Below are 20,278 nucleotides of genomic sequence, written 5' to 3'. Positions count from 1 at the left end.
TTACAACCCCAATACCGAAGGAGAAATTCAGAAGTCTGAACCTAAAACCTTTCATACCACCATACCATTTGTCTGCTAGGACTAAATATTGTCCTCTCCTCACTTGCAATTCTCTGATATTTTGATTTCAATCTGATCCTGGGTCCTGACACCCCTATGACCTGTCTGGATGTCAGCAGATGTGCGACTTTCTTGAAGAACTACTACCTGTTGAGTATTTAAAAACAAAAACAAACTTAAACGCTTACCTGGAATCTTCCATCAAATCCGGCTGGATCTTGGCACCGTGTCCGTTTGAGAGTCCAGAGTCAGGGGCAGAGAAATCGACCAGGTCTCCCTGCTGTGGTTCGATGCTGGAGCCCAAGGCAGAGTCAATCATGCCCATTGGAGACATCTTGCTGTCTTGAGGAGAGAACTTTGTCATCACCGCATCGTCGTATCTGCCGCCGTATTCATCTGCGTCAGAGGCCGATGACTTTCCATTGGTCATGTGGTCTTCATCCTGAGATGACTGGGGTTTGAAAGACTCTTGGTCATTGCCGGAGGTGGAGGAGGCCGATGATCCAACGGATTCGTCCACGTCTTTGTCTTCATCTTGCCCTGCTTTGGAGATTTCCTTGCTGGAGCTGGCGGGGCTCAGAGAGGCTGGACTCGAACCTTCTTGTTGTTGCAGGGCACTAACCTCCTTTGCTGCTGAGCTGCTGTTGTCCTTGTTCAGGTTTAGATCACCCATGCTTGCAGACAAACCCATTCGAGCTCCAACTTTCGTTTTTCCCAGTAGATTCTGCAGCAGAGGAGATTTGAACTTCGGTGTTCCACTTGCAGAATCTGAACCACCTTTGTTTTCCACCAGCTGCTGTAGGAGAGGAGACTTGAATCTGGACTTGACCTCCGTGGATGACGGTTCCGAGGAATTTCCATTTGTGGATTTGACAGGTGTATTCAGAGCGCCCAGACTATCCCCCTTTTCCATTTCTTTCTTGTCTTCATCAGCAGCGCTGTCTATGATGTCTCCAGAAGAAGCACTTCTGACAACATGAGTCAAAGCAGCTGGCTCCGATGGTGTTGAGATCTCAGGATTTTCGGTGGCATCTTCAGATGGAATTGCTGGTGGTGGTGTGGGGTTCTGTTTCCCATCTTCCGCTGTGGAGGAACCCTCTTGTTCTTGACCAAAAGGTGGCATCTCCTGTACTTCTGGGGAGGCCAGGGCACTCCTGTTGGGAGAACTACCAGAGGATTTGACCGGACTCTCCACCTTGACTGACGTGTCTTGGGCAGGGTCTGTCTTCACTCTCTTCATGATCATCTCCAATTTCTGGATAAACAAAAACAAGTAGGAAATGTTAATTACTATATATTTTATCAAACTTGTCTTACTGGCAATTAGAAGTGATCTTGGTAATAAATCAGTCCCTGAATAGAAAGGGTGTGAGGTGGCTAGTTTGGGAGAGGTTTATTTATCACAGAACCCTTCTATTTGCCAATAACATATAAAACGTATGATGAAAACAACAGCAAATAAAGTTGGGTAGGGATATTTGTATGAGGTAGCAAGTTGTGGTTAAGTGCTTTCTAAAATGGAATGTATTTTCATTGTGATGCATATATGAAATAAATTAAAAAATATTTCAATAAAAACAAGGGTTTAATACTTATGAATACATTTTTAAAAAATGTACTTGACACAAGGAAAAATAATAACAATGATTAATCAGTGATTAATTAATTATGATGAAAAGTCAAAACGTGAATCATTGCCTCAGATTGCCACTTTATTGGGGTGATTTAGGTGGTGAAAATGATTTTATCACCAGAAATTAAATATGATATTTGAATTAAATCGTCTATTTTAAAGAGGGGAAAGAGTTATATTTTTAAAAGAGCAAGAATTAAATTTCATAATTCCTATAATTTTGACTGTACAGTCAGTAGTCATTATTTGGTTCACCCCGACATAATACTGTAATGAGACGATGGGCCATACATTTTTCTAGAACATTCCACACTCATTACCTTCTTTCTCTCCAGTCTTTCTTCCTCTTCTTTCTTGGCCCTCTCTTGTTTCTCTTTCTCTATCCTCTCAGCTTCCTCCTTGGCCTTGCGATCTGCCTCCTCTTTCTATAGGGTGTGGATATGGAGTGATAGATAAATATATAGTAAATACATTTGACAAATTTTAATCCTTAAATGACGATTGGAACAAAGCTGTTAATAAGTATATTTTATATCACTCATTTTGTCATTAAAAGATAGAATAGAGAGAAGAATAATTTTATTTACAATAGGAGAAATATCATATTTTATATCTCATTTTAAAAAAATAATTATTGTATTAAGTACAAAATAAGACACTTTCCTTGGTTAATTTTCTTCATATCATAAGTAAATTTCTGACACATTTTCACATTTTTCTTTAGTAATAATTTTCTATCGCTTTCCACTAATAAGATTCATATAATGGCATTGCCTTAACCAAATGATTCAATATTTCTCATTTTGATTGTGCAAAATAAAAATATAAAGGCATTTTTAATTTAAATATTTTTGTTCTCTTTGGGCCACGTCCACGACTAAAATCAAAATTTCTTCAAAATGAATGAATATATATAAAAATCCAATTTTCTATAGATGAGATTTATTGTCTTTTCATGGGATTTATTCTAGAAAATATTACAAATGGTAAAAATAAACCCAAATATGCAGATCTGGTAATTTTCTTTTTTTTTTTTTTAAACTGTTCAAAATTTAAAATGCTTAAATTTTTAAACTTCGTTTTTCTTTCCAAAGCAAACATTGGATTTCAGCCAATTCTTTGATTCAAAATAAAAGTTTTGTTGATTTTAAAAGAAATCCCAAAAACTTGACTTTTATTTTCTAATTTGGGAATAGTTTGGTACAGATTTAACCATCGGAGTAACACAATTAAAACCTTTTTCTATACCTGGCTACTTTCAGTTTAAAAGTTCACAGAAGTTTCCTTTTTTTTCTTAAAGATCTAACTCACGGCTTTTCTCTCTTGTTCCATCCTCTCTGCCTCCTCTTTCTTCCTCTTCTCTTCTGCTTCAATGGCCCTTTGCAGTCTCTCCTCCTCTGCCTTCCGTGCCGCTTCAGCCAGTCGTATCGTCTCCTCTTCCAGCCTGCGCTGCTCTTCTTCTTCTTGTCGCTGTCTCTCTTCCTCGGCCAATCTAAAAAAAGAACAAACAAATAAATTAAATCCTTGAGCTTTTATACAACGCAATATCCATTAAATGTGCCCAAAGTGCCTTACAAGCCTGTCCCAAACCAACAGTAACATTTGACATGTAGGACAAGACATGATTCCTTCAGAGACAAAGCTGTAACTGACCCGGTACTCATTTTACACCTGAGTGCAGTAAGAGAATGAAAGTAAAAGCCTTTTCAAAGGACTCAACTAAGCACACCTGGTATTATTATTATTATCATCATCATCATTATTATTATTATTATTATTATTATTATTATTATTATTATTATTATTATTATTATTATTATTATTATTATTATTATTATTATTATAATTATCATCATCATAATAATAATAATTATTATTATCATTATTATTATGTTGGGATGAAAAGGGTGCCAAATTAGTGAATACAAAGTCAAAACAATCAGAAACATGAAATTTGAGGTTTATACATTTTATGGAACTATTTCATTCTATATTCTCCCCCCAAAAAATTAAAAATCAACCTATCCGAATTTCATATTTTTGACCATAAATTCTATTTTCAGTCTTGCGATCATTCTGTCATAGCACCGTTTTAAGGGGTCCTGATAACTTACTTGGTAGAGCACTCGCTTCACATGTAAAGGGACCAAGTTCAATCCTTTATACAGTCAAGATTTTTTTCTGACCTCCATGTCCACCCAAGCAGTGATTTGGGTAGCTGGTGGAAAGCACTTTGTAATAGACTATCGTCCTATCCAAAGCAAGCAATTGCTATATTGTCCTTTATTATATATAAAAACGAGATAAACTACAAATTTTATCAACTTGTTCAACATTACCTTTCTTCCTCTTGTCTTTTCCTCTCCTCCTCTGCCTCTTTCTCAGCCTTCTCCCTGGCTTGTCTTCTCTTCTCAGCCATTTTGGCTTTGTAAGCCTCCTTTGATATGTCTTGATTGATGCCTCCGGCAGCTCCAGCGGCTCCAGCACGAGGTGTGGCTGTGCCATCCTCAGAGCTTGGAGCCGGGGCGTTGTTCCCACCGTGTGACGTGACACTGATGGTAGGGGTGGGGTGAGGAGAGGATGAGGTAGAGGATGAGGGTGGGGGAGGAGGTGGGGTGATACGGGGAGAGGCAGCTGATGCAGACTTGGACATGATGCCTGGAGCAGGGGATACACTAGCGCCCCCTGTGGTACGAGGTGACGAGGCTGAGTGATCTCTACGGGGAGTGACATGTTTAGGAGTCGTGGAGGTCGAGTCAACCTTTGTTTTCTCACGGAATGAGCTTTTCTGGATTTAAAAAAAAAGTATATATATTAATTGAAGAATTTAAAAATTACACTTAAGAAAAATTTGAAGAAGAAATAAAAATGTTGGTTAAGTAAATCACAGGAATGAATCTTATAAGCAGAAAATCAAAACAATCCATTTTATCTCTTATCAAATATTGCATCATGCTATTTATATAATATATTTTTTTTTGAAATGCTTCAACTAAAAAGTGAAAAGATTATTCGACTTTTAAAATTGCTTGTGAGTAACAAAAAAAACAAAAAAAAACAATCTTTATGTGTTTGATTAGTTTTCAATTATTTATTTATTGTTTTTTGGGAAGGGGTAGGAAGGGAAAACTCAGTTTCATTGAAACAGGATATGATTCAAATAAACATTAGCCATGCATTTAATTTATTGCAAATAAACATTAGTAGATTGGGTTTTATTATGGGAGACTGAGCAGCGATAATATTATGCAAATTAATGAACATGCTATTTGATATGAAATGGGAGACGATCTATGAATTTCCATGAATATGAATGATGACAATCAAAAACTTGCATGCATGTACAAAAACATGTTAGTAGGTCAAGTACATGCAATAATCATTAAAATTTATTATAAAATCTAGTCATGCATTTACACACAAAATGTGCTCGAGATTTTTAACTGTTGAAGTTAGAAGTTTCAAAGAAGGAAAGACTGTGTTGTTTATTTTTATCAAAATCATCTTTTTGAATCATTAAAGCCCAATTCAAATTAAAACAGTAACTTAAAAAACTGGCCACGATAGAAATGTTTGACGCTGTTCACAAATATTTGGCACGGCAACAATCCACAACATTTTGGTGACAAAAGGACAAATAGACAGTCGTTACAAAAACACTGTAGCATTATTTGTCTCGGTGTGAAAATTATTTGCTTTTTGGTCACTAGGATTTAAATATAAAACAAAGTGCGTTGTTGGATAAGGAAAAAAAACCCAGAAGACCTTAATCTATAGTATATTATTACAAGTCCCAACAATGCATCACAATGGCAGTTTGGTTGTTAACCAATCATGTTAGAGAATCTGAGAATAATTTGAAAGCTAAAAATGGCTTGAAATAAGATGGAACAGTATAAAATATGTGACATCTGATAACTGGTTAGGATTTTATTCCAATTGAAATTGCTGTTGATACAGTCATACGATTTTATTCCAATTGAGATTGGTATTAATAGTCATACGATTTACTTACACGAGTTAGACATGGAATAAATTAAATCAATTTAAATAACACTGCAACTAACGTATCCATGTCCATGATAATAATAAAAAATTATCAACGGGAAACACTTTTTGAAACAAAATAAATAGTATCAATATGTAGATTTAAAATGAGAGGTTTTGTCACAAGACATTTTACTATAAGAGAAAGCATACTTAAATTTTTATTTCTAATTAATTCATTCATTTAAGTTTTTGGACGTATAATACAAATAAATAAATCATTTATCTATTTATTCATTTTATCTTATCATTATCATTATTTAAAAAATTAAAAAAAAAATCAATTGTCTACTTTCATATATCTATTTCCTTATTTTACTATCATTTCCACTTTTTCATATTTCCTTATTTGGCATGTATTATGTTAAAATTCATACGATCAAATAGGGTATAGTGACACACCTTTTTGTTGTTGTTGTTGTGGATATAATAATAATAATAATAATAATAATAATAATAATAATAATAATAATAATAATAATAATAATAAAAAAAAAAAAAAAAATAATAATAATAAATATGATGATGTAACTAATTTGAAATGACAGAGTTATGGCCATTGAGGTAAAAGACCCAAGTCAAGTGCAGTTTTACAAATAGAAATGAAAAAAAAAAAAACCCCAAAAATCTATATCAAAGTACGTTGAAAGCAGAGTGACTATTTTGCAAATGTTTTATCTCAACAAATAATGTTGTTTTCTTATCGGTGAAATCTGTGCATTGGAATGCTATACTGGTATATAGAAATAAAGTATAAAATTCTGAAAATATGTGACCACTCATCTCAAAACAGTATTATATCAGATTGAACCAGATGCTAAAAATAGAATTCTTACTAACTTATCCAATTAGAGTTAAAGGAAATACTGTCAATAAAAATCACCAGTCAAATGGAATGGAAGATTGAATTGAATTAATGAAGACAGATGATGAGGATGTTTGAGGTTTCCCCTTTGTCATCAATACACGATGAATAAAACGGACAAATAACAGATGTCTAGTGTTTAATTCATCGTGTTTTCTTGACAAAGGGAAAGCCTGAAACAGCATTTGCTAGAGTTTATCCAGTTTCTAAAGCTGAGAATAGCAATTGCTTGTTGCCCTTTGGATAGAACACTAATTTATTATACAGTACTTTTCATTAATTCTAACAGACCCAACTACCAAATTACTGCCTGGTGGTCAGTGAGGTCAGAAAAAAATTCTATTCTCAACTGCACCAAGGATTGATACAGTTCTCTTTCTGTATGCGGAGAGTGCTTTAACAACTAAGCTATCAGTAACCCCACGCCCCCCCCCCACCCCTCCTCCTCATGATTCACTTAATGTTGAAAAAATGTAAAACTAAAACCAGTGATGTCAAAGATCTTTCTTTTTAATTTTTAAAAAATTGTTTTCATGTTCAAGGGTAAATATTAAATTTAAGGGGTGGAAATGGGCGCTATAGAAATTACGCATTATTATTATATATTATAGGTTGAATAACAGTAGCCTGATCGTTAAGTATGATATTTCCCGATGTTAACTTGTAAATGAATACCAATACAGACTGATTCAATGAAATGCGAACACTTCATGTGTTCTAAAAGGAATTCAATTGAAATATGCACATTTTAAGTTCTTCCCCCCTCTTCTATTATTCGCATGTGGAACAACCTACCACCTATCGTTGTAAATTCAATCACCACAAGGAACAGTTTAGAGAAAGGCTAATTCACTACTATAGCACTCAAATACATCTTGAAGTGTAAAACATCGAGACGCAGACGCTTACATTTGCGACAATACACCAGAGGTGGTTTCTGCCGTTGTTTTTATAAACACAGTATAAACAATGTTAACCAAAAAGTGCATACTGTGTTCTTTAATAAAACGGCAGTTTGTAAATTAAGAAGAGAAGAAAGAAAGAGAGAATTCTTTTTGGAATGTTGTCACCTAATATGATGTGGCTAGGTGCTCATATATATATATATATATATATAAAATGTTCACATTTATATTGAACCAGCCTATAATATATTGATACGATAATATATGATGCCCATGTTGATATATTATGTGTAATATTATAGTTGTTGAAGTACTTGTGGGATAGGAATATAGTAAGGCAATACAGCCGTACTCAGGAAAAACCCATATTTAAAATTTGGCCAGAAAACTCGTCCTTCACATAGTGATCGATTTAAATGACCCTCATCTTGTGAAAAACTCTCAAACCTGGGACTTCGAAGTTTTTAAATACAGGTTTTTCCAGAGTACGGCAGAATACTGCCATACTCTGGGAAAACAGGTATTTAAAATTTTGGCCAGAAAACTCGTCCTTCAAATACTACTTGGTTAAAACGACTGTCATCTTGGTAAAAAAATATCCAACCTGGGACTTCACAAGTCCCAGGTTTGAGAGTTTTCACAAGATGAGGGTAATTTTAATCAATTAGTATTTGAAGGACGAGTTTTCTGGCCAAATCTTTAAATAGCTGTTTTTTCAAAGAATAGCAGAATAAAGTAAATCTAAGAGATATAAATATGACCAAACTAAAAGTGCATCAAATCTGTATAAAATGTTTTGTTGTCTTTTGTTTTGAGCTGCTTGAAATTTTGTCTTCAGGAATTCAGTGTAAAATGCTGGCTAAAAGTTCTCGTGAACTCAATTTTATTCTCATAAATACATTTTAAAAATTAAACGTGTAGAAATTTTTATAAATTTCAATTCCCCACATATTCTAAAAAAATTACCAAATTAGTATTTTTAAATCAATACATCGAAAGATATGAAAGAATTTCAATCTTTGAATTAAATGAAAGAAAAAAGTACTTTATGCCTAAACATGAAATAATATAATATATATTTTTAACAATGCAGATTTCTAGTTTTTCCTATCTCCTCAATGGAAACATAATTTACAACAACACTGTTAGAAATATGTACAGTCTTCTTTACCAAAAGTCATGCAAGTCTATCCAAATATGTAAGAATAGAAGATATAAAAATAGAAATATATCTATGGAGTAAAAATGTATACAATATGTGACTGCTGACAAATGAAATCTTCACTCTCTCTTTTTAAAAAAAAATTCAGAATCCACAAAAGCTTTTCAATTTAAAAAAAAAAAAAAAAAAAAAAGGAAAAAGACATTCTCATTTGTAACTAATTATCTCCATACGGTAATATGGCGGAGAGAACGAAATGCTTGAAATTCCATTTCAAACTTAGCTTGTAAAACTGGATTTAAAACAAATGTCTTTAAATGAGAAATATACACTTAATTTGGAAAACTTGGAGAAAAAAACAACAAATTAATTAAATTTTTCAATTCTGATGAGTTTAGCAGACTTTAAATCAACGTTGTTTTCTTCCCCTTAGTTCATTAAGACATAATACCCTATGGATATATCATTTTGGATTCCTTGAGAAAAAAAATATTGAATTTAGTCATGAATAATCATAATACTTGAAATATGAGCTGAAGCTTCCACTTATCAACGGTCAAAACTTTTATCCTAATTACTGACAACATATATATATATATTTATATACAGTCGTATCTCTCTAATCCGTAACTCCACAAATCTGGATGTCCCCATTATCCAGACACATTGCCCGGGGATGCATTTTCTTCTTCTTTATTTGTATACTACAGTGACTGAATCCCACTATCTGGATATCTCTGTCATCCGGACAAAATGCTGGGAACTGAGGTATTCGGATTGGAGAGACGCGACTGTATATTGTTAGAGAGCAAAAGAAAAAAAAAACCAACCGGGAGTGATTAGGAATACACACAAAGGGTGAAGGAAGGGGTGGATGAGTGAAGGGGGAGGGTTAGATAAATCAAACCTTTTTGATGCTGGAGAGATTGGTGGTAGAGTAAGCTTTCCTTGGAGACAGCTGTGTGTGAAAACAATCAATGATAGACACAACGGTGAAGATTGAAGGGTGGAGGGGGGGGGGGGGGAAGGAAAAAACAACATAACGGCAAATACATCTATACAGTGGCTACCGAATCCAAACTGGCTCGACCTAATTGATGATATGCGTATAAGTCAAATACTAACCAGTTCTGCCCACCAGATTAAAACGTACCAATACACTAAATTATGTGTAACCTTAAACGTTTATAGTCTGATTTTTGATAGAATTTTGTGAAAACTTGTCATCAAACTGATGGTCTTAATCGATAACAAAGAGCAGAGTGACATCCCCTTCATTATTTCTATTAATGAATAGCCTCATTTTCAATAAATTGTTGATGGCTGAAGAAGGGTTTTGAACCTGAAACGTGTTTAGGACTTTCTTTTATTTATTCATTTATTTATTTACCTTTTTGAGGCTGTTATGTTTATTTTTGTTCAAAGGACCTAATGAGATGAAAACTGAAAATGGACGAGTATCTGCCATGTTGAGTTTGGCCACCACTGCCCTACAAAATCCAAGGCATAACGAAGAGCACAATGCATCATGGTATTAATAGCAATGAAGATTTCTCATCAAAAGCCATATACACATTGTGACCAAAACAAAACAAAAAAAAATCACAAAAAAAAAACAAAAACAAAAACACATCCTTGGTTAGTCACATATATGTATTAAAGCCTCTGGTCTACCACATGAAGCATTTTACTTCAAGAAAAAATAAATGTTAAATAATAATAATGTAAAAAACAAACAAAAAATAAAATCGATGAAAAGCAGCCATTGCAAATCATAAAAACTGAAATTAAAAAAAAAAACAAACAAAAAAAACAAAACGGCTTCTTTACGCTAACAAACTAAATTCCAGTACCGGGTATTAATGGGAGAAATCCATTTTTCCTTTTTAACACTCTTCAATTTGACAACAGTGGAAATTTCATAAATTTATTTAAATTGTTTAATGATTTCAAAAGAGAGTGCGAGAGAGTGTTAAAAAGGAATGGCAACAAAACAAAATAAAACCAAAAACCTGTAATCATTGGATGAAAAAGAAACATTTTCTAAAACATCGGAAAAGAAAAGAACTCATCAAAACAACACAAGAAAGTTGAGTGTGTGTGAAGGGGAGAGAGAGGGAGTGGGAGAAGAACAGGGCGAGGAGTGAATAAAATATTGTGATGGTGGACTGGAAAAACAGTTTATGATTCTTTTATCAGCCAAACAAATTTCAATGACAGAAGTAAATTTCCCCTTCCAGTTGATGTTTCAGAGTGTCACTGATGCAACTGATGCTCCAAATATTGGTACAGGATGTTTAAGAACTGTTTTGCAAGGAGTGAAAGAAGTATCGTGATGGTGGACTACAAAAAAGCAAGTTAAGCCTTTCACGAGTCCGATGGATTTCAGCAACAGAGTTATTTCCCTTTATCCTTCCAAGTTGATGTTTATAAGAGACGTAATCGATGCTCCAAATATTGATACATTCACATTTTTATGAGAGGATGAGAGGATATAGCTAGATTTTGGATGGTTGCTTGTCTTTTTTGTTTTTAATATCTTATCATCCAGTCCAGTTTTAAGTCCATGGAAGAATAAGATGATAAATTAGATAATTTAATGGACACAAGCTGTGAATAGTTGGGTTAAAAACCGATTAATATAAGTAGTAGAGAAAGAATGGACATGGGGAACGATCCAAATAAATCTCAAAATGTTAACATGAAATACTACAGGAAGAAGTCCAATAGGGGTGACTGTAAACGGGGAGAATGTTAACAAAGACTCTTGGTCGTTGTGTCACTGGTAAATTATTGAAAGAATTTATCGACCACAAATATCCATGAAATAAACAGAATCCCACAAATAATAATAGAAAAAAATGAGAGAGCGAAAGAGGGTGCAGGGGGGAGGGGAGTGGTAGATAGATAGAGAGAGAGAGAGAGAGAGAGAGAGAGAGAGAGAGAGAGAGAGAGAGAGAGAGAGAGAGAGAGAGAGAGAGAGAGAGAGTGGAGGGAGAGATAATGAAATCCTTTTGTTACAACACCAGGACAGGAATAAATCAATAGTTGTGTTGACACACGGAAAGGAATTAGATATGACACAAACACACAATGGGTAAAGCACACGGTTTTAGATTTAGAACACGATGAACCTTGAAAAGTGAACCCGATGAGGCGCCATCATCCATATACTTATCAATCTCATCATCGTTTCGTTTCTCATCTTCATCATCGGGATCGTTATCGTCCTGGTAAACACAATGCAATTCATTAAAAAGGAAAACAAACAAACAAACAGACAAACAAACAAGAAAGATGCATAGCAGTCCAAGCAGTCTAGACTCAGGGAATGATTCAGCATCTGTTATATCAAAGAAATGAGAAGCCAAATTCAAACAGACACAAAAAGAGAGAAAGGATAAGACACACAATGCCATATAACAGCACAAGTGGTTCAAAGGCTAATAAGAATAAACATTGGGAGTTTGTTTTTCCCACAATAGAAAAATTAATTTATATTCATAAGATTGTTTTTAAGAGTTTTTACTTATAAAACATCAATTCATTTTCATTTCCATTGGTTTTATAGTTTTAAAAAAACAAACAAAACATTTAGAACGTAATTATAAAAGTTTTGAAATAATTAATCAGGCATCTTATGCACAAGACAATCGTTGACCCAGTCAATGGGGGGTGGGAAAACATGCTAGCATTCACAACATAGAAAGTATTGAAAAATGGAGTTGTTTAAATAGTGGTGAAATATGCACCAAATGCAGGACAGGAAATAACCACAAATTATTGATGATATTCACAACCAAATTTTAAAAATTATTTTTTTTAAATATCAAAAGACAAAAAAATAAAACAAAACAAAGCAAAAAAAGTCAGAAAAGAAAAAAAGCAAATTCGAAAATTTGAATGGAGAGTCACTCTATTACGTTATGGAGATTACACAATTTTATTTTACACCTAAGAACTTAAATAAAATCATACACATACTGTCACATGTGGGGATGATAAAAAAAAAGTTGGCAACAAAAATATAACTCAAAATGGACAGAGGGGAAGAAATCGTTTAAAACTGCTTTCCGAGTCACTGAACAAAATAACACAATATATATTTTTTGAAAGGGCACGACTCACAGTGAGGACACAAGAATGGAAAATCATCAACAAACAAAGCCAAATCAATAAAAAAAGAAAATATGTAAAATGAAACTAAGTCAAATAAGGCGAACAGGAAAACTATCTCCCCCCCCCCCCCCCTTCCCCAAACGATAGCAAAAAGCAATGAAAAAATATACAAAACAATAAGAGAATGAAACGTAAAAGTTAAAACAATACGACAAATTAAAGAGCAGGAGCCGGTGTAAGATAAAGAGCTGAGTAAGTGTGTATGAAACAGTACCAGACAAGTATTTTTCTTCCTTGCTTTGTCTGGCACTGTTTCATACACACTTTTTCAGATCTTTATCTTAAAACAAAACAAAAACACAAAACAAAATAATACAGATGACTATCAACATAAAAGGGAGATTCCCGAACTAAAAATTTGAAAATGGGTAACAACGAAAGTCACAGCAGTAGCAGCGAATGGAGTGACATTTGAACAACAACAACAACCACCTACCCGCACAATGGGTGACTCTTTCTTGGCAGGCGTGTCCTTCTGCTCATCTTGATTTCTCTGGAACTTTGGTGTGGCCAATCTGAGAACAGGATAGCGGGTAACACTGGAGATTTTTTTTCGTATTAATGTCATCTCATCACTGGTATGAAAATGATTGTCAGTTTCATTGCCCTCTGTAAGAGATTAGCTACTGCAATGCTACTCCATCTTCTCATCAGAGTTACTAATCTCTCACAAAAAGCGTTGAAACCACAGTCATACCCTGACAAAAGTCATGCATTGAGTTGGCTTATAATCGGCCCGAGACAACTGTAGGGTTTTGAGATTTTTTTGAGCTTTTATATAGCGCAATATCCACTAAATGTGCTCAAAGTGCTTTGCAAGGGGTCCCTGGTCAACAGCAACATTTAACATGTAGGACAGGTATGACGCCTGTTAAGCGATACTACAATTTTTCTGACAAAGACAACGCTGTTAATGGCCAGTTACTCATTTTACACCTGAGAACGGTGAGAGAATATGAGTAAAGAGCCTTTTCCAAGGATTCAACTATGCGCCGAGCGCAAGGCACTAACCCAGGACCTTCCGATCCGAAAGCGAGTGTCATACCACTAGATCGCATAGTCTCTTTAAATCCATTATACGTCATTGTCATCTGATTGACTTCGAAATATTACCAGATTGATATAGTGGGTTACATATGTAGTAAATAAAAACTAGAACATTTATATAGTGCAATATCCACTAAACATGCTCAAAGCGCTTTACAAGGGGTCACGAGCCAACAACAACATTTAACATATAGGACGAGACATGTGACGCCTGTTAGGCGATATTACATTTTTTTCGGACAGACAACCATGTTAACAGCCAGGTACTCATTTTACACCCGAGTATGGTGACAGAACACGAGTAAAGAGCCTTTTCCAAGGAATCAACTATACACCACTCAGAACGGGTCTTGAACTCAGGATCTTTTGATCTGAAGGTGAGAGTCATACCATGACTTCCCAAAACTTTTATTACCAAAATCTATTTTTAAAACTTTTTTTATTCAGTGCAAGACAGTGACAGATCAGTTAGGCCACATATGTTGTCCAGGCAGACAAGGTGTAGGATTTAAACCATTACCTATCAAAGAATGACAGCGACACTCGTCCCTTCTTGGTCGTTCCAGTTCCTCCATCTTTCTCATCCTCGGCCTCCACCTTCTTGTCCTTTGTCTTGGCCGAGGACGGAGACTCCTTGACAACTGTTTTGTCCTTCCTCCGACTAGGCCTCGCTTTGGACCGATCTACACATTACATACATGAAGGGGTTAAAGAATTAAATGTGTCAAAACATTCAATGAGTAATCAACCTGTGTCATGTATTTAAAATAGTCAATGAATATCACAATATTAACTAATGTCATAAAATAATACAGCGCTACAAAAGATTTTATATTTTAAAATTATAATTATTATTTTTATTATCAACATTATCATCATCATTATTATTATATCACCATCTTCATTATTTTTTATATTTTTATTCTTCTTCTTTCTCTTCTTCTTCTTCTTATTATTATTACTAGTGACTGAATGTGGAAGGATGGCACAGGATAGAAGCTTGTTTCGGTTGGCTGTTGTGGAGGCCACATCCAGAAGGGATAAGCCATGAAGATGATGATTACTATTATTATTATTATTATTTTTATTATTATTATTATTATTATTATTATTATTATTATTATTATTATTATTATTATTATTAAAAGAAATGGCCCGATTAATATCTGAACACATCATGAGCCCAATGTTTGTGTTTACAAAAAGTTCTGTCAACACAAATACTTTAAAATCTAAATTATTATTAAATCAATGCAAAATATGACCAAAAACACATTTTAAAGTATCTGATAACTATTTCAAAACTTTTTAGACTGTCTTGTATAATAAATATCCTTTAAGTGCTCCTTGTTTCAGGATCACGTGATCTTAAGTCAATTATTATAAGACCATTAGTATCAAAACCTCATTATACACTATTTGACAGTATCATGGGTTGGTGACACAACGAATAGTTTAACCATAAATTTGACTTTTTCTCAGCTTATTTTTAAGTTGCAATAAGCAATAAGGCAGTCATGTTGGGGTGGGTATAGCAAGGTTTAACTATGCTTGTCGTTACAATTAGAAAATTAATTATTATTTTCTACAATTTATTTCCACGTTATTGGAGTTCACTATATACACCAAAAACAAACCAAAAAAAATTAATGAAACCGAAAATTGAATTAAAAAGTATTAATTTCGTGGCAATTTTCAATGTCAACTTTACAAAAGATTTAAATAAGTTTAACAATAATACGATTATAAAGAATTCTATTTAAAATGTGATGAATTTTTCCAAATCCATATAGATATCCGTCACCAAAAAAAAAAAAGAAAAAGATTAATTCATTTAAACTAACTCGTGTTCAACTGAAAGGGCAAGTGGGTGGAGAGAAAAAAAAAAAAAATAATTATAGAAAATTTTTTTATCAAAATCGGGGAAAATAAATTATCCAACAGCCGTTTCATGAGACGAATTGCAATTGTGAGGGAAGAATTAGGTTACGTTTGACCTGAGATACGAAGAATTTAATTGTTATGTACACAATTATTGTTAGTTATAGTTATAGATATCGGATACGGTGTTATCTATACATACATGGGTGAGGAAGTATAGGATATATGAGAATTATTCATGGATGGAATGATATTAAGTCTTTTTATATTCTTAAGTGAAAAAAAACCAGAAGGGTGGTACAAAGGATAAAGAAATCAGGTATATTGAAAGGATTTGAATGGCCTGTCATTTAATCTATAGATACAAAACAAAACGAAATTCTTCAATGCCATAGTAAAACCTTGAATATTTTATATTAGAAGTATTTCAAAACAAGACATTTTATTCTAACTTAGAATCTTTACAATAAGATTTACTGGCAATCTTTTCAACTAGTCATGAAAACTACAGTTTTACACCCGAACACTAAATAGATACTTTCTAAATACAATGACGTTGAACTGAAAAAAACAAAAACGTTTTCATGTTGCATTCAAATACCAACACCATATTTCATGCTCAATCAAGTCAATGGAAATTAAAACACATCCTAAAAGTGGTAAAAATTTACCCCCTTCTAGCCTGGTATGGTTTCAGTTTTATTTAACACTATTTATTAAAAAAAAAAAGAAGTATTTCAAAAATTATTTTTAATTGATATAGGGGTAAATATTGTTTTCTTTCGATTACTAACTGGCAGCAAATGGGAAAATTAAAAAACAAACAAATTCATTTTAAAAACTAAGAAAGAGTTATTAATTGCATCTCAATGTTTTGTTTTGTCTTTTTTAATTTTTAAAAACTTCAATATTTAAGCCAATTTACCCCAATGAGACTAAACCCTATGACGGCTTTGGCAAAAAATAAAAACGACAATGTTGACTGTTGGAAAGGAGAAGGATAGATTGCCTGATCATACAATTGTATCATTCGTATTAGAAGAGGAATACTTTAAATACATTACTAGCACTCTCATATTCACAAGACTGTTCCGTTCATGATGAACTCGGAAGAAGCCTAAAATATAACTTATCATTTCCTTTGTTGTGAGTTTGATTGTCACTAGAAATTAAGATTGATCAAATGTCACATAAAATAAAACTTAGCAAAGGAAAATTTAGTAAAATAATTGTAAGATTATAAGAATTCATAATTAAGGAAAAGTAAAAAGGGAAAAAATAATGTTAAATAAACTGACAGAAAGTTTTTTTCCTTTACTACAAGTATTTGATAACCAAGTATTAATTTTTAATGAATAAAATAATGAATTCAGATGTGGCAGCTACTACTGTATTAGACTAGTCTAAACGATCCAAATACTTTTGGGTGGTAAAAAAAACTTTTGCTATCGTGGTGAGAAGTGGAAATATTAGTCCAATCGGTAGAAAAATAAGAAAGGACTTTGGTAGTGTCTCCAACTATGTAAATAAGGTAGATATGATCTAAATACTCTTTGCAAAGCTTCTACTGCTGTAAATAGATACTTTGAATCATCTTTCATTTTTAAAAAAATCACATTAAAAAACAAACTAAAAACAAAACAGAACAATAACAAAGACCTGCTACTAAACACGACAAAATTGGGGAAAAGAAAACTCAAAGATGAAGGTCGGGGTGGGGATTGTTGTACACAACAGATCTTATCAAGTCTTGAAGGTGGAAGCAATGACAGGTTTCCAGTTAAAGGAGAGGACAAAAAATAAAACAACAACCCTTGAGACTTAATCAAAAGAAAAAGAGAATTAAAAAAGAAAAAGAAATAATGTTGGAAAAGCCAAAGATGTTAGGGTTAAAGAACAGAAGTGAAGATAGCAGATGAAAATGAAGAGTTTGGGTTGGTCAAATTGGGGGGTTGGGACAGAACTCTACCTCTAGCCATTCTGTCAGAGCTTTTACTGCGGGAGGCAGAAGACATTATTTTGGCCGGTTCTCCGCCCACAAAACTGGGCATTGACGTGCCAACGCTGGCCGGCCGTGGTTTTCTGGGTGTTGATTTCTCCCGCAATCTGACTGGGCTGGGCTGTAGACCTGTGGTGGTGTTGTTGCTGTAGCCGGCATGGTACGATGATGACATGGATGCTGATGGCGATGCATTGGGGCCTCCTCTCCCTAGAAAAGATCTCCTTCCTTCCCGTATTGTGTCAAGAGCTGCCCCAGTGTGTGAGGCAGGGACAAGTTAAGAGAGGGAGGTGTTTGCATGTGTGTGTGTGTGTGTAGTGAGAGAATGTATGTGTTAAAGAGAATGTATGTGTTAAAGAGAGTGTATGTTTTAGAGAGAGAGAGAGAGAGAGAGAGAGAGAGAGAGAGAGAGAGAGAGAGAGAGAGAGAGAAAGAGGAGAGAGAGAGAGAGAGAGAGAGAGAAAGAGAGAGAGAGAGAGAGAGAGAGAGAGAGAGAGAGAGAGAGAGAGAGAGAGAGAAAGAGAGAGAGAGGAGAGAAAAGATAGGAGAGAGATAGAGAGGAGAAGGAGAGAGAGAGAGATAGAGTGAGTGAGAGAGCAAAAGAGAGAGAGAGATAGAGTGAGTGAGAGAGCAAAAGAGAGAGAGAGGGGGGGAGAGAGAGAGAGAGAGAGAGAGAGGGAGAGAGAGAGAGAGAGAGAGAGGGGGAGAGAGAGAGAGAGAGAGAAAGAGAGAGACAGAACACAATTATGTGTGTATGATGTATGCATGGTAGAATTGTAAGTTTGTGTATAGACAGACAGTAAGAAATGTGGACACCCATTGCCCAAGGGTGGATAGAATGAGGGCAATCAGTGTCCACAATTAAAATATTGGAAAAAATAAACAAAAAGTGCACCATGCGATTCATGGTGTTTCATTTTGGGGAGTTTTGAGTTTGAGGGAGGAGACAGTGTGTTTAGTTTTGGAACAGATGAAAAGATAAAAAACGAGAAAAGATAGAATCGACCAGATTGATGGGACGGGGACAAGAAGTGAGGTCAGAGAGAGGGGGGATGAAAGAAACACTAATCAGTTATATGATGACAATGTTATGATTGCCATTGGATGAAATGAGGGATGATGATATGGTATGATGATGATGATGATAGGAAGAAAAAAAAACAAAAACAAACAAAAACAACTATGAATACAATATACAATGAATGTCTATAAGATGTAACGTTGTCGCCACCACCAAATATTAAAAAAACAAAACAACAATCTACTTTCATCACCACAACCATGGAATAGAAGAGATTTTGGGCTGATTTTCTGAAAATCTGCCTCACTATAATATACAAACTACGATAGACATACAGAAAAAAACCTATGATGGAAATTGCTGGTGTTTGGCATTTAAGCAATGCAGGCCGAAAAAGCAAAACAAAAATAATTTTTAAATACTGTGATGCTGATTTTGTATTCTCAAGAATTTATAGAAGTGAAAAATAAATATATCGTATTTCAGTTATTGATATGTGAGGTACAGTGAGAAAATATAGAAAGTTGTGAGAGGATATATTTATTTGTTACAAAAACTTGTTTAAAAAATGTGTGCATCCGAAATAGTGCATGTAATGAGTCTGAATCCATGACTAATGTTATAGATATTTTGTCTGTCGTTCTTTTCTATATTCATTATGTAAAGAAGAAAAAATTGTTCAATTCTTCAATTTTTTACCCAGATCATTCTTTATTCATTCAAAAGTAGAAAAAAATAAGAACTTGAGAAGGAACAAAAACAAAGATAAAAAAAAACAATTGGGGGGGGGGGGGGGGGGGGGGGGGAAGCTGTGATGGTCAAAAATAAAATGAAATACAAGGGGAAGGAAGCCCCACATTGTTAAGACAGAAGCCCAAGTGCGGTGAGTGGACTGTGCGGTCATTTCAAAATAAACTAGTCCAAAGACACAGCTTTGTTGTTAATCATTCTAAATTTGTCATCAGTATAAAAAAAAGTGAAATATTTCTCCCTTTGAATGTCCATCTTCAATCATGAAGTTTATGACATGACGTGTGATTCTTGTTGCAAATCTTCTGACAAAATATTCCACAGCGTAAAACTTGGAAGTAACGGACATGGAGCTCATTTTAAAGAATCATAAGTGGTTGCGGATTACATTTTTTTCTAGAAAATGTTTCAATTGTTTAGGGTTCTCTCTGGTAGAGAGAAAATTTTCAGTAGTTTTTGGTGCAAGACAAAGGGATGTTTTATTAACTGTTCTCAAAGAATAAAATATAAACATCAATTGTATTGCTCTTTGTCAATTTCCATCATTGGTCACCTACATAAGACACACGTTTAGATGTCATAGAAGACTATCACGAGAAAGAGATAAATGTACTGTGGTAGATAGGAGTGCGTGTTGTTAATACAAACACAACATGCACACTTTAATATTAGTAAAAACTACACATTTCATCGAAGCACAGTATTAAAACACTTGAAGGCAAACATCAA

General features: G+C 34.1%; 1 protein-coding gene across 50 annotated transcripts in view; it reads right to left on the bottom strand.

Moving 5' to 3' along the window:
* LOC144968174 (uncharacterized) overlaps positions 1 to 20,278 on the bottom strand; it is a 135,247-nt gene that overhangs the window by 17,320 nt on the left and 97,649 nt on the right. For 11 of the 50 annotated variants that reach the window (XM_078906213.1, XM_078906216.1, XM_078906207.1 and 8 more), the window contains 8 exons: positions 17,749 to 18,027; positions 14,419 to 14,581; positions 13,288 to 13,366; positions 11,807 to 11,902; positions 4,033 to 4,481; positions 3,005 to 3,185; positions 2,014 to 2,118; positions 249 to 1,315 (listed from right to left, as the gene is read on the bottom strand). In XM_078906213.1, coding sequence (XP_078762339.1) covers positions 249 to 1,315; positions 2,014 to 2,118; positions 3,005 to 3,185; positions 4,033 to 4,481; positions 11,807 to 11,902; positions 13,288 to 13,366; positions 14,419 to 14,581; positions 17,749 to 18,027 — 2,419 coding nt within the window. Of the gene's footprint in view, positions 1 to 248; positions 1,316 to 2,013; positions 2,119 to 3,004; positions 3,186 to 4,032; positions 4,482 to 9,579; positions 9,631 to 11,806; positions 11,903 to 13,287; positions 13,367 to 14,418; positions 14,582 to 17,748; positions 18,028 to 20,278 lie in introns of all 50 variants that reach the window. The other 39 variants (XM_078906243.1, XM_078906254.1, XM_078906260.1 and 36 more) reach the window with 8 other exon arrangements.

Source organism: Berghia stephanieae, chromosome 3 (assembly GCF_034508935.2).
Source record: "Berghia stephanieae isolate SIO BIC M18660-M18661 chromosome 3, UCSD_Bste_1.3, whole genome shotgun sequence".
NCBI classification, from domain to species: Eukaryota; Metazoa; Mollusca; class Gastropoda; order Nudibranchia; family Aeolidiidae; genus Berghia; species Berghia stephanieae.
The sequence above is the reverse complement of the archived record's forward strand: the minus strand, read 5'-3'. Positions and strand labels throughout refer to the sequence as shown.